The 15,723-nt window shown below is 31.1% G+C and overlaps 1 protein-coding gene across 1 annotated transcript in view; it reads left to right on the top strand.

The window, feature by feature from the left end:
* The window catches only part of LOC111509531 (putative helicase mov-10-B.1), a 40,078-nt gene extending 30,067 nt beyond the window's left edge, over positions 1 to 10,011 (top strand). Inside the window, exons 14-18 of the mRNA XM_074172779.1 lie at positions 416 to 561; positions 622 to 785; positions 1,405 to 1,534; positions 1,616 to 1,792; positions 4,949 to 10,011. Coding sequence (XP_074028880.1) covers positions 416 to 561; positions 622 to 785; positions 1,405 to 1,534; positions 1,616 to 1,792; positions 4,949 to 5,170 — 839 coding nt within the window. The 3' untranslated portion in view covers positions 5,171 to 10,011. The remainder of the gene's footprint in view (positions 1 to 415; positions 562 to 621; positions 786 to 1,404; positions 1,535 to 1,615; positions 1,793 to 4,948) is intronic.
* The last annotated feature ends 5,712 nt before the right edge of the window (positions 10,012 to 15,723 follow it).

The following is a 15,723-nucleotide window of genomic DNA, read 5'->3' as shown; positions in this document are numbered from 1 at the left end:
TAATTTCTCACATTAATTTTAGGTATTGTGTTTTATAATTCAGAATTTGATTTGAAACCAAAATGATACATGGATAGCCCTTACTTTTTATCAGTTTTTTCTGGACCTCGTCAAAATTTTCCCTCAGTATCCAGACCCCACCTAAAACTACTTGCCGACTCCTGGTCTATACTGATCATTTATCATTCATATGCCTCATTGCATTTCATTTTACTCTCGGGTATTTTACCGATTTCCAAACAAATGTTGACTCACATTTATATTTAGTGTTTTGTTAAATAGGTTAAACTCGTGATGCAAATGATCATTATTGTTATTACAACCCTTGTAGGGTTGTAATACTCACTCACTTAGGACTTGGCCTACCCTTCACTAATGTTTTAGTTCATTTGATATTGAACCAATATATTTCCAGGCGTTTCTCTCTTGGAGAGATTGATGGATTTAGAATTGTATAAAAGCCAGGATTCCAATTATATTACCATGCTCCGTCAAAACTTCAGGTCACACTCAACCATTTTGAAACTTCCTAATGAACTTTTCTATCAAGGTCAACTTCAGGTAGGTTTTTTGTTGTTTTGATGAAACATTATTTTGAAATCCAACAACTATTTGTTCTAGGCCGCTGCACCAAATTCAGAAAATGATCCCATAGCTAAAATATTTGTATATGAAAAAATAGACGAATTGAGAAAGGGCAAAAATGTTACAAAACGAAGAAAAGGAAAAGCTGTGGAATTCTGTAACATTATTTCCAAAGAGAGCAGACAGGGTAGATCTCCGAGGTAGGTATTCAGTTATATTTATTTTTGATAAAGCGTCAACTGACGAATTATGCCCAAAGTCACTCCTTAGACTTGAATTTGTTTCTATTGAAGTCTGATGCCGATTTTTTTTCCATAAATCACTTATTTGCATATGATTTTAATTGTGGGCTTTCATATTTCATGTTTTATTCCTACGTTTGCAAATTTGCATTTAAAAAATATTCAAAATAATTTCAGATTCTTTTTTTTTAATTTTATTTATTCATTTCAAAAATATTCTGTCAAATATTCACTCATCGGTGGAGTATTTTCAAAGATGCAAAAGTATATCGTAGAAAAATTAATCTCTATTATTGATCTAAGTTATCAATAGAAATACATAAAATTGGACGATGAAAACTTAAAAAAATTTGTGATAAAATAGTTTATTTCAAAAAATCTCTTGGATAACGGCAATTTATACTCCCCAAAAAAATGTTAACAATTTGTTTTTAAATGTATCTGGGGATTTTGTATGTTTTATTATTATACTATAAAAATAACTTTAGCTATTGAATTGATTCATAAAATGCTTGAATGTACCATTGAAAGTTTTTACTCTCGTTACCTACTTGACAATTTAATTTCATCTTTTTAGCTATTTTAATGGAATGGAAATGCAAATGGTTCTGAACTATGTGAAAGCCTTGATATCCCTTCAATTTGAAAACAGTGAGGATAATGTACTTCAAGAACAAATAGGCGTTGTTACACCGTACATTAGACAGGTAAAATATTACTTCTTGTGTCTGAGAGAATGTTCTCTTTGGTTCATAAACAGATTTCAAATATGTAATCAACATTCATAGGTATACAAAGTGAGGGAAATTTTAAGAAACAACAATTTTGAAGGAGTTGAAGTGGGTACTACAGAAACATTCCAAGGGCGCGAGAAACGAATTATCATCATTAGCACAGTTAGAGCTCAACAAGATCTGCTTTTGCATGACAAACAATACAATCTGGGTTTTGTACGCAATGAAAAGGTAGGTGGAATCATTATTGTTATTTGGGAATTTTTTCCCACCTAATACACAGCAGGCAACATTATATAGTTTGTCGCATAGAGCTTTTTTTGAAAGTTTGAGGTGAAAGAGTAAACAAGTTATCAAAAAATGTTTTGTATATCAGTACTTTTGACTTCAAAATTATTCACCAATATATATGGTATTGAGTAGAAGGGGTGCGAATCAAAGTTAGATTTTTCAAATGTATTATTATATACTAGGGTACCGCCCCGGCTCCGCACAGGTGCAGTGCTGATACTAAATATACATATAAACGCGTGCGATCGCTGCTAATCATAAAGTGCTATTGGGCCTTTGACGCTTTGACACTCCACCGGCTCCTCGACCGGTACCGCCGCAACTGCTGCATTTTAAACCTGTAATATCTTCGAAAATATTCATTTAAATTACATGCTGCAAACGGCCATATTGATCTATATTAAATGCCAATGTATTTAAGGTACTTAATTGGATAATGATTAATAATGCTGTATTGTTTAAAATCACTTCATAAAAAAGTAAAGGATAAAATATAGTTATTGTGGGTTATTCCTAAAAGATAGACATATACCATTACAGACTTTTTGTAGACCTTTTTAGGTTAACTTTACGATTTCTTTCAAAGATATTTTAAAAATTAAATTTGTTCAAAGTATTTATTTTTATAACAATTTATAAAATAATAAATGAGTTTTCTCCTTTTTTAAAAAAAAAAAAACAAATGGTCATCTATAACTGTGAAATTCATGAGCCTTTTAGTCAGAACAAATTTCAAAAGTAGTATGAATACATTATTTAAATGTATTTGAATAATTTAAAATCAATGACTTACCAAATGACGTAAAAGACAGATCTTCACTGTTTTTGAAAGGAAATAATTGAAATATATACAAAAAACATAGTCTAGGTACCAAAATATCCTTAGTATAAATTTGGGTTTGTATGTACAATTGATTAATTAATATTTGTAACGCTTAATTAGTTATTCCTTATAAAATTCAATTTGTTTCATCTGATGGTATCTTTTTATATCAAGCACTACACATTAGAAATAGTGAATATTATATGCATAATTATTGTATTTTGAATTTTTTTACACTTAGTAGGATAAACTATTTCTGAATAAGACTTCTTTTTTCATAAACTGTTCTTATACTGTACATTAACAATCTGACTGATGTTTGTGTGACACTATCTGATAGGTTGCGTGATAAACTCACTTCTACCAATGGAAGTTATCAGGTAACCGAATAATAACCGAATATTTCCAAAATTGGAAATAACTTGGGCAAACCCTCAATAGTCACCACGGGTCTTCTCAAGGGTACAATATTGGGTCCATCACTATTCGTTATTTACATGAACAAAATGTATGAAACAAATTTACAAACATTTACACATGATGTGTGGTCAGAGCTGTATCAGGCTACTGATTTTGAATTTTCTGAAATACATAAATGGCTAATCTCAAACCTCCTAATTTACGCATTCAAAAATAGAAAAAAGGTCAAAAATCAAATATCTAGGTGTAATATTAGACCAGCACTTGAGGTGGAATGAGCACATTAATTTCCTTCTCAACAGAGAATAAAAGCTCTTACACAAATTCCGAGAGATATTTCAAGCAGAAAAGTTTTATTCGTAGTTTGCAACTCATTAAATTGAATCAGTATTATGATAATGTATCACAGTTTGGGGAGGCATGTTCAATAACCTCAGACCAACTACAGACTGAAAAAAAATTTTCAAATACATGTACAAGATAAATAGACGAATTTCCACTTCAGATCTATATGAACTAGTGAATTTTTCATAAATTCCCAATTCACATAAATTCCCAATTTACATATTCTATTCCACAAGATATACCACAGACCTCACTTTAAATTTTTCCACTCTTGCAAAACTCGTTTTCAAATATATTTCCTTTATATTATTGGAATTGAATCTCCTCTTACAAATATGCCACCGCTGAAAGAGATTCGTCTTTTGTCTTTCACTGCAAGACAACTAGGTGAAACCAAAGCTTCAAACAAAGCATTCATAATCCAATACCAAACAGAACTGTTTCGATCATTCGTAGGCCTTATCAGACTAACTATGAATGCATTGTTGAACTCAATTATCTTTAAAGGACAGTAAGTTGAGGCGGTGACATATAATACTATCGATAGAAGACTCAATTCACGATATAAATGTGGCTGTAAAAATTGAAAGTACTACATCAGTACAGTGGATATAACATACTTGCATATACAGTGTAAATCATTTGAAAAAATTTCTTGGGCCCAATAGCAGTAATCTAATCTTTATTTTCGTCATCTTCTTTCAATTTTCTCTCTACTCAAATTTAATTGCTCAGACCTTTAGCACAAACTGATTTGGGTATTGGCGCGAATTGAAGCTAAGACATTATTGTCATGGTACCTTCGATATCGACATTGAGAATGACGATTTTCCATCCGAAAATTAGGCGGAATCGCAACCAATCTTAATTAGAGACAGGCTTGTAAAGGAGACTTACATTTGATGGAATAATAATTTTCAATTTCAATTATTTTGATACATTTATTTCATTGATTTTGACTATTTTATCATTTCTGTAGCTTCTTATTCAGAACCATTAATTGAAAATCGGACTCGAATATGAAAATTACAAAAAAATTCAAATGTAGGGTCAAATCTATTTCTGAGCTACTTTTTCAAATAACTTTTATCTCCAACGCAAAGCAAAGTATAGAGAATTTGCCCTTTTCGCGGGATTGCAGTAGGCTGGGTTTAAGACTCACTCAGGCTAAGTATTGTGAAAAGTGCGACCCATGTACGTCTACGCCTGCACCATAAATCAAATCTCTGTTTTCAAAAATGAGTAAAATAAGGGTTTCTTCGTCTTAAGTGTGTTACAATTTATATTCGACCTCTGAACGTGCATTGTTTGCAATGTAATTTCGCCTGAAAAATCTAAAAATGAACAACACAACTAATAGTGTAAATAAAAACATAACCCACGAAAGTTTATCGTGTACTCTAGTAATGTGGGTATATTACCAGATTATTATATATTAAGTTTAGGGAGACTTTATAACATTCAGTGACCAGTGATCATATTTACACATTGTTTTTATTCATTTTCAGAGATTCAACGTTGCTCTAACCCGTGCCATGAGCAAGCTCATAATCATAGGCTGCGGGCATGTTTTGGCTACAGATGCGAAGTGGTTGAGTTACATGGAACTATGCGAAAATCTAAATGGTTTTTGTGGTGCCCCCTTCGCGAGACGTACAAGAGAAGTAATAGAGGAGATTACCAGCAGATTCAATAATGTAAAAATGATTGACAGCCAGTATAATCATTGACAATATCTTTGCTGAAAATTTTTCCTCGTGAGATGCTGTGTGGAATGTGATTAATTTTGAGGGTTGTGAATATATATACAATCAACATGATAAAATTAATAATTAGTTAGGGATTAGTTAAACCTTATTGTTTGAGGCAACAAAAAAATTTGACAATTTTATATTTTTGTTTACCACTGGTTTGAATTTTTCCGAAATGCAAATTTTGTAATTTTTTAAAAGCCTAGAAGTGACAGTCATAATTTAGAAGTTTTGAAATGGAAGTCTTACGAAGGTTATTAGTACAAAATAATCTAATCTAAAATGTTTTACTGTATGGGGTTAAATTGAAAGTATTTTTACTTTTTCGTGTTTCCTTGTTTCAAATTTTAAATAGCCAACCAAAGAAAATGAGTTATTTTTCTTTCATTATTGTAATTCATTACCTCTCTATTTTTGTCTCAAGTTGTGATACTTTATTATTGTATACTATTAGCTATTTACCAAAGAGATATGTGTATTTTAATAAGTGAGATGTATTACTGAATTGCCAAACAAATGATTGCCAAATGTATACATCATGGAAGGTCAGTTGATGATTCTTTGCATCTGCAAATAATTTCGAGAATTTAAAATAAATTTTGTAAATTAATTTAAACACACATTTATAATGTGCAATAAAATACAAAGAACACAAGTGAAAAAATCTTATGAATTTTAACATATTTCATAGTCTTCAAGCGTGTATTGCACATTCTTGTAGTTGATGTCATTTTTCTTGCTAGTCATCACTAATCACTTCAAAGAATATGAAAAAGCCGTCCACACAAGAGATATCTTTTGTCAAAGTAATTTTCTGGGTTGATGGCAGTGGTCTAACCAGTTTGCCTTACTTTTTATTTACAACTGCAAAGACATTTATAGTCTAGTTCACAAGTTGAAATTCATGTTGAATACATATAAAATTCCTAAGAATATGAGTGATATCTCATTTTAATGATTTTACAGCAAAAAAATTGCAATTGATATTAACAAATTGAGATGAAAAATAACTTGAACTAGCAATACTTGAAGAAATTAATATAAACGATTATGAATGGAAGGAAATTCATAACGAAAAAGTTCTAACTATTGAAACCCTACCTCTATTATGTATAATTTTGATTTAATGCCGAAAATAAGGCTCTGCGCACCTGTTACGACATGGACAAATCACCGCTGAAGACACTATAACCCATGAAATATAGTATGGAATATAATTTTAAAATTTGAAAAAATTAGGATGTTATCTGAGCACTACAAAGAATTGAGTCCTATTGAAAAAAAATAATCTAGATTTTTTAAAGTCAAGCAATTGTTGGGATATTTTTGTTTACTTAAGTAGTTCATGTCATAATTTTATCCTGCTTATTATAATTTTTCTATTCTATCTATCTATCTAAAAATTATGTAGATTTTTTTCACAACTAACAAAGGCAGTAATTGTCTCTAGGTATATTTTTTTTTACAATTTTGCTGTCATCACAAAATAATTACGTTTATAAATGATTGAAATGGCTGCATCAATAACTGCCCTTGCTAATTATGACAACAGTAATGATGTGAGATTTGTGGAAAAAAAAAATTTTTGGCATTTAAATAAATTTCAACTTCAAAAAATCATAGCAGAGTGAATTTAAAAATGTTCAGAGCTTATCATTTAAACTTTCATGCTATTTGAAAAAACGAAAATTGGAAAAATTATTTATATTTATTTCTCAAGTATCAAATTTTTTTTTGTTACTAAAGAAAAACGAAATGCCTTCTGTATATTGCTCATGTTTTACATGAGCTTCGTGTTTATTCTACACGAATTTCAACTTGTGAATGAAAATGAATAAAGTGTCTTCTTTGACCTCACAGCAGAGTTTCCTTGAAGTTTAGATATCTTGTTTTATCCTATCAGATATCCAAGCTTCAAGCGAAGTAGGCTATGCCGTAAGTTCAAAGTAAACTTTGTCTATTGCCTAAACTACTGCATTTGTAGACAAAATGTTACTAATAAAAATTTGCAAACCTCATCTATTCTTGAAAACGAAAATATCATTCAGGAACTCACAGTCGTCATGAAATGATTGTCTTATTAATCATTTCGTGGATTGTGCTGAAATTTTTCACTTCTTAAGACAGGGTCAGAAGATATACCTTCATGAAGATAACGAATTCAAATCAGCTACTCTTCAAATAGGTTTTTGAATTTTTACTGGAATCAAATATTAAACATTTTTTTTTTTTTTAGATAAATGTGAAAAACAGTTAAATGTTCACTGAACCAAACTAATGAAAACTTATCTGCATATGTATAACCTATTTCATTGTTTTCCATTAGTTTTGCTATAAGCTAGAGCTGCCTTGTGGCAGTGGCCCTTTTGAATATGCATTAGTCAAGATATATTGAGATAAATGCTCATACTGTTTGAATGTTCCCCATGGCAGTTCATGACGGAGGCAAATGACAAAAACCTTGCAGCATTGAAAATCCCAGCGGGGTTATTCTGCTAAAGAGTTACAAAGGTGGTTACAACTGTAGTCACTGTATCATAACAGCAAGGAATTCTGTTTTGTGAATTCGGGTGAAGCAGACGTGTTTAGAAAGCAGTTGTTATTAATATTGAAATTGAATACTGACCTCATTGATTTCTTACTACACTTGGGTGCTAGCTACTAAACACATTTCGGATCTGTCCAATTCTTCGGAGCATGAAGTGTGAAATATTTTCAAACCAAAACCCATTAAACATCTGCATACTTATTTCAACCTATTTGTTTCATTTTTATTACTAATAAATATCTTCGATAAAAGTGCATGCCTGAAAATTGCCCATCGAGTACAGCTCAAAGAAAGCAGCAATTTTTACAGAACAGTGTACAAAACGACAACATGTGCTGTAAAAACGCTGTTTCTTACGAAACACGTATTGAGAATTTGTAAACTACTTTTCCAAAGTTCTGAGTTCCTCCTCCCGTCAAACGAGGGCTCTGTGTGCACGTTCGACTTGATTCTCTGTGTTTTACACTGAAAATTTCAAATTTCGCAAAATGACAATAGTTGAAAGCTAAATAATGAAAATATCACAATTGAATTTTACTTGAATATGTTATGGATTTTCATGAATTATCAGCCATTTCTATCACAAGTCTACAAAATTATCAGAATAACTTCACAGAATTAGGGTTCTGCGTTCAAATATGTGCCATTTTTAATTATATGATATCTCTTTAATTAATCACTTGTTGGCATTTTCAGAGGTTTAATTTTATATTATAGATTTGTAACTTTACATTCTTTATTATATTTTGATTTGGTACATCTCAAAACTTTTCTTCCAGTTCATTCTTTAGTTACCAATTTTATTGTTGTTGATTGGTCAGGAAATATTTAAATGTTATTATATTATAAATAAGCCTCAATTTCATAATTAGCGGGATGTTATAGTCAACTGACTACATCTCTAACTGATGTATGAAAGTGTAATAAATATATCAGGGTGAATAATGAAATATTTACGGCATGGGGTAGTTTCATGCAGGTTAATTCAATACATTTAATTAAACTTTATAGTTTTCGTCAAATCACAAAACATATTTATTAAACTTAAAACTGACTTGATAATATTGAACTTGACTCACAGTCAAGTTCAATATTCACCTGAAAATGTTTCTACATGTTTCAGTTAATTTCAGGCGTTTCATGATTGGCAACACTGATATTTGACCTATGAATTTAAGAAATGTGATTGTAGTGTAATTAATAATGTATTAAATAATATTTTAGTAATCTAGCATTTATAAGAGCATGTGAAGTTAATATTGTTCGGCCTATGATATCTGAAACGTTACTTCACACTACAATAAAATATGTGACAATGCCAACCACTGATGCGTTCTTTGTTTTTAGTTGAAGTTCTCATAGTCATAGAATGAACAGTATAAGCGCTAGATATAGATGTCATTTAACAAAAACACTAAACCATTAAATTGAATGCAGTAAAATTTATTTTCAATTGCAGTAATTAAATGTCTTCTCAATATTACATGTTGAATTTCAAAATTGCCAATCATGAATGGTCAATTCTCTTGAAAAATTTCATTTCACATAATGGCAATTCTAACCTTTATAACCAGTCAAAATGAAATCATTGTAAATTATATTTAGTTGTTACCTCATACTTACTGTATGAATGTATTCCATGTGTGAATGCTGACAACTTTCCCCCAGTTTCACTGGATGGTTGCTCAGCATTTATTTTGTTTTGTTACATCGCAGAATTCAAATAGCGATGGCTTGGTACTTACTGTTCAAAAAATTGAACAAGACTGAAATGATAGTTTATATTATATTATAACTATAGCTTAGTAATTTAGTTTAGTTCAACGGAGCTTCTAGTTTTATTTCATGGATAGTGCATGTTGGATATGAGTAAACAGCAAAATACATTACTGAAGAGGTAAATTAGTTATTTTTCAACATCTGGAATAGTTGATCTCAAAAGTCTGTTCATGTATTTGTTCTTTTAACATCTGTTTTACAAATTTTTCACTTTGGAGAAGAAATTTTTTGTTTCAAAGTTTCATTTCAGTATTCAACTAAACATTCCCAGAGTATTTGTACATACAGTTGTTGAACTTGTCTTTTATCATAATGTTCAGTACTTTAGAGAAATTGTTATTTTTTAAAATAGCATACATTCTCAAAGCTTTGAATGTTAACACGATTAGGACCTTGAAGTGTTTTCAAAGATTTACTGATATAAATGAAAACTTGCTAATATAAATACATATTTTTATATTTTATTGTGACAAATATATTTTGAGAATTTTAATATTTGTTTTTTATACAGTTTTGTTGTTCTAAAAACCTAACGCACATTGTTCTTATAATATCTAGTAAATGTAACGTTTTGAAGAGTGTGTCAAACTTTCTATAAACCTACCCACATATCATTTGATAGAACAGTGATTTACACCCAAAATTTGAGAATTGCAAATTTATTCACAAAGCATTATTGAGAATATCTCAAAATATTGTCAAATCTTTTTGGGAAATAAAGTTTTTGGCTTTCTACTACTCCATCTTGATACAAAAAATCTGAGAATTTTCTTATGTTATCCAGAGTGGTACTAAAGAGCCCTAAGGGTAGCGTCTTACCATGAAACATCGATGTCTACCAGTGAGGATGACAGTTTTATATGTAAGTGAAATTTTTGCCTTTCATTTAGTATATTGTGTAGGAATCCTGTGAATGATATCTGATTCAACTCCATAACGAACGTATGGAATACAAACTGGAGAAAAGTGTTTTCTGTATAATTCAGTGTTCATATAAAAGTATTTGTTTCGAAAGAATTTTTCTTCTGTGTAATTCATTGTTTATATGACAATAGCTGTTTCAGGAGGTCTTTTTCTTCCAGATTGTCTGAAAGTTTTCACAAGGGAGTATATTAGGACCAATTTTATTTAATATATATTTAGAACACCTACATAGCATTAATATATTTGAGTAAATCCGCAGTTTTGTTAATGGCACAGTTATAATATAGATCTCTCAAACTGGAAATATTTTCAAAAATCGTAAAAACACAGTGTAGTGAAGGAAATCTTTTTCCGTGACTCGCTTAGCTGGGGATTATTTTGGTGTTCTCTCTCCTGCCCCCTCGAATTTTTCTTCGCTGTGAACATATGTTCGAGACGAGTGTACAAATATAAAAAAGTTGAAACATCGCTAATCGAATGTACGTAGCCTGATAAGTTTGAACATTCACCATATTTTTCTAACAGTCCACGAACTTTCATATAAACATTAAGTTTTTTGACATTATTGAAATTTGAAATATATTTGTAAACAGAAATTACAAAAATGAGAAGTTGAAAAAAAATTACAAAATTGAAGAAACTAAGAGTAAAACTTTCCCTCGGTTATCTTAAAGGCGCGATTTTGTTCCATCCTTTACATAAAAGAGGACGTATATAAATTTAAGTTATACAAAATAAGAAGCACTTTCGAAACAACTACTTTTTTATGAACATAAGAGTTATACCAAAAATAACTTTTTCCAATTCAGTTTGTGCCCCAAACATTCGTTGTGGAATTGAATAAGATATCATTCATAGGAAACGTACACAATATACTTTATGAAAGAGTTACGATATGAAATTCCACTCACATGGAACCATGTCCTCCTTTTCAGTTGATATCCATATCATGAAAGTGTATAAAAGAACGGGATCCTCCATCTTCCGTAGTCCGCCATCATGAATTCAGAATGAAGTAATTTAATTTTTCGTATTTTTTTAGCAACCCATTTGTTTAATACCTATATTATGAGGTGCATAATCAAACCAGTCCGCCATATTTAAGTATATAACTTTGCACCTTATGAATATTTTCTTGATATCATCTTCAATTCTGACTATTTACATGTATGTGCGCGTGCGTGTTTGCGTGAATTTGATACCGACAATTGAAGAAAGATTTTTTTCTGGAGCTCAAAAATATTGGAGCCATTGGTCAGTATAGGAAACAACTGTCATATAATCAGACTACAAATTAAGCAGATATTACATATTCAATTTCATATCGTTCAATAACATGGTATTTGATTTTTGACATAGGTCTTTGGCGGCCAAAAGTCTGGATATTTTGTAGTCTTTAGGCGTGATTTTTTCTATTGAAATTCGGAAATTCAAGAGGGGGGACTAGTTTTGTGATATCTGGTCGTGTTCTATGGAAGACTGGCTTTTAGGTTCAAAGATAGTTATTTCTCTGTTGAAATTCAGGAATTCGAAATGTCAAACGAGTTTTGTCATTAATTGTCAAATTATATATAACACTGGTATTTTATAATAATAATATTTATTGATTTCTTTAGGACATCCTAATATATATACATTATTTTTAAAATATTTAAATAAATAACATAAATAATAAAAATGATGATATGATAGAATCATATTTATATAAATCACACGTTAAAAGGTAAGACCTCGTTAATCCTTAGCTCGCACAAGTTTCGACTTCTGAGGGTTGTCGTTCGTAGTGGTGCGACCAGCTGGTTAACGGAAAAACAGATTTTAAACAGACAGATAGAAGAAAAAAAAATAAAAACCATTTTTCAATGATTCCAGAATGGTTTCAACATGAGGATATACATAATAAATATATTACCAAACAGAAAAAAGAAAATCAAGTATGATATTTTATATAGTTCATGAGTTTTTTTGAATTGGAAAACATTTATTGAATCTTTCAACGAAAGTGGGAGTTTGTTATACTCATTCAAACCTTTATAAAATAAAGACTTCATCGTACTAGTCAAATTAGTTCGAGGAAGGTGGAATTTTTGGGAGCTACTCGCTCTTGTTAAGTGGTTATGGATTTGAGATTTATATATACAGAATTCTTCAAAATAAGTTGGAAGCAAGTTATGTGTTAGTTTGAAAATGAATATCATGCTAACTCGTACAGTCTCTGGGAAACAGACAGCCACTGCAATGTACTTAACATGTCTGATATACTAGAATACCTATTCACTTGTAAAATAATCCTCATTCCACGATCCTGTAATTTTTGTAAAGCCGATACCTTATTTTGGTCAAATGAGTATAACAGACAAGCACAATTATCAAAATGGGGTTGGATTATATACAATTATATAATGTAGTTTTTGAGTACATCGAAAGCTGAGATGAAATTCTTGAGAAAAAATATATTTTTTTAGTAATTTTTCTATATATATAATCAAAATGAGCATGAAGAGATAAACGATTATCCACCATGAAACCTAAGTATTTGAATTCACTTACGAACTCTATTACATTACTTGCAATTTTTAATCTTATGTTGAGATTGTTGATAGCTTATAACCAGTTGATAAGATCATATATTTTGTTTTGGAGGATTTGAGTTTTAATTTATTGCTATTCATGTACTTGAAAACATTTCTTAGTTCATTATTCATTTGATCAGCTACTGTTTCTATATTATCTCCTGAAATTGATCAAGTGTCGTCTGCAAAAACGGTTCATGAAATCACAACCATGGATGGTATCTATATCATTCAGGTAAGTTAAAAATAATATAGGTCCCAAAACACTCCCCTGAGGTACCCCGAAAATGACATCGCGAGATGATGACACTGAATCCTTTATTTTGGTTATCTGTTTGCGTTGTGATAAATAATCAGTCAGCCATAACAAAACAGTTTCCCTGATACCAATACTTTGCAGTTTATTTAGTAATAGGTATGTGGAGATCAATTGTCTCAAAAGCTCTTTTAGATCTAAAAATACGGCTATGATATAATGTCCCTTATCTATTGATTCTTTCCATTTTGATATTGTGACTTGTAATGCAGACTCACATGAATGATGTTTTCTGAAACCTGACTGATATTTTAGTAAAATATCATTATTTTCTAGATATTCAATGAGTTGATTATAAACTAAGTGTTGATTGGTCTAAATTCCCAGGATTTATTTGTGTTGGGGACTTTCTGAATTGGCACAAGGACACTGGTCTTGAGCTCCTTCGGGAATCTGAAGTTGAGGTTGAAGGTAATGTTTTTCATCAAATTTCAAGAATTCAAAATAGCAGCAAGATGGCTATGGGTTATTCTGTGATTTATGGTCGTGTCCTGTTCAAAATTGCTTTTTGGGTGTTTTTGAAAATGAATGCACCAATTTTAATTTTTTCGAAAACATGAGCAGGGCGTTCAGAAAATCGGATGAATGAAAAATTGAAAAATCATCAGATTTTGAAATGACGGAAAGATTTTATGATTCATAGTCCGATCCTCAAAAATAAATCATCAGGGGCTCTTCGGAGTAAATTACTTATATTTTTTCTCAAAATTAATTCATACTGACAGATAATTTTTTAAAATTGAATGAAACACCGTTGACAATAATGATCAATATGATCTCATCTCAACTATCTTGAAAACTATTCTATCGATTTGAATATAATCTTTTGCAGGAAAGGTCCACAGTTTACATAATGTGTCTGATTCCATATAAAAGGTTAGACAATATAAGTAAATATCTACTGTGAATAATTCAGTTAAAACTGATTTTTTTTCTGATTGATTCGGCCGTTACTTGATGAAGATCCATAGTAATTTCAAAAACTACACCTCAAGATTTGATCTCCACAAACATTCTGTTTGTGTTTGTTGTGTTTGAAATTAAAACTGATGTGTATGTGTAACTGTTGAAAATAAAAAATCAAACTATCGCATTTAGCCTGCCCTGCTAAATGGGATAATGCAGCACCGTGAGCTCTAGCAGAAAACGAAACATTTTTTGTAGAGTTGAATCGGTGCATAATCACAAAACTCGTTAGACACCTTGAAGCCGCCATCTTGAATTCATTAATTTTAACTAAAGATTCATAATCTCCGGCCCCGAAAACCTCCTTGCAGCAATTTTGACCCTAATCACAAAACTCGTTCGCATCTTGAATTTAATCAATTTTGACAAAAGACTCATAATCTCCAAATAATTTGCAATTTTCGTACAGAGATCAACACGAAAACGAACATGTTTGTTCGAATCTAAAATGTACTTTGGAAGAACGGACACGACGGCAAATTGAATTTGGCCCTATAATGCCCGAGCTTGGTCAAGTTAGAAGTAGGGAGGAGTTTGTATTTATTCCATCAAGGCACCGTACATAAGTAAACAGACTTCTATACGGTGATCAGGGGAACTCGCACCGCCATCTGACGATATACGTGTTTCGTAACTAAAGGCTGAAGACTCAACGGTCCTCATTTCCCATCTTTCTTTTCAGACATTCCCTTCTGCAGCAGTAGAAGCAGAACTTATTGAACGAAGGAACGATGAAGTGAATTCAGCGCTGAGCGATCTCGCCAGTTTGGAAAATATTTGGCAATACTGGGTTTTGTAGCACAAATTATTTCAGAAAAATTAGTGGCCTTACAGCAAAGTATATAATCTAGGGCTTCCAATATACATCCGTCGGCAGCAGTGTTCATTATGAATGTTAGATTATGATGCTTTTGCAGCGAATATGTCCTTGCTTACCTACTGAGGGGTTTCTTCACAAATATTGTTCCTGGAAGGTATTATCAAGAGAGATGTGGCAGACTCCTAAGAATTTTTGGAATCTACCGACTGACTGACTGATTCCTGACACCAAAAGGTTTCTCTATCATCCGCTGAATGAGTTCCAGTTGAAGCTTAGATAAAAAATGGCCTAAGCATTTCATCGTATAGCTAAATATAGCAAAAAAAATTAAAAATGAATTCTTTTTTTGAAGGTAATAGTTTTCGGAAACAACTTTTTTGATTTTCTTCATCCCCACAAATATACAACAAATCTGTGAAACTTCTGTAGAAATCAAGAAAGTAATTAACTTCAATACAAACTCTACAAAATTCTTTTTTTCCAGTTTGTATTTAATAGCAACTTCGGTGCATGATCCGCATATCTTTTTGAAGTGTTTTTATTGAAATTTATTATTGTCTTCAGAAGTTTAACATATTTTTGTATAATGATGGAGCAGTAGAAAGC

Source organism: Leptinotarsa decemlineata, unplaced genomic scaffold (genome assembly GCF_025532065.1).
Source record: "Leptinotarsa decemlineata unplaced genomic scaffold, Ldec_3_MD MMD2_tig00000199_RagTag_RagTag, whole genome shotgun sequence".
NCBI lineage: Eukaryota > Metazoa > Arthropoda > Insecta > Coleoptera > Chrysomelidae > Leptinotarsa > Leptinotarsa decemlineata.
Note: the sequence above shows the minus strand (reverse complement) of the source record. Positions and strands in the feature narration are given on the sequence as shown.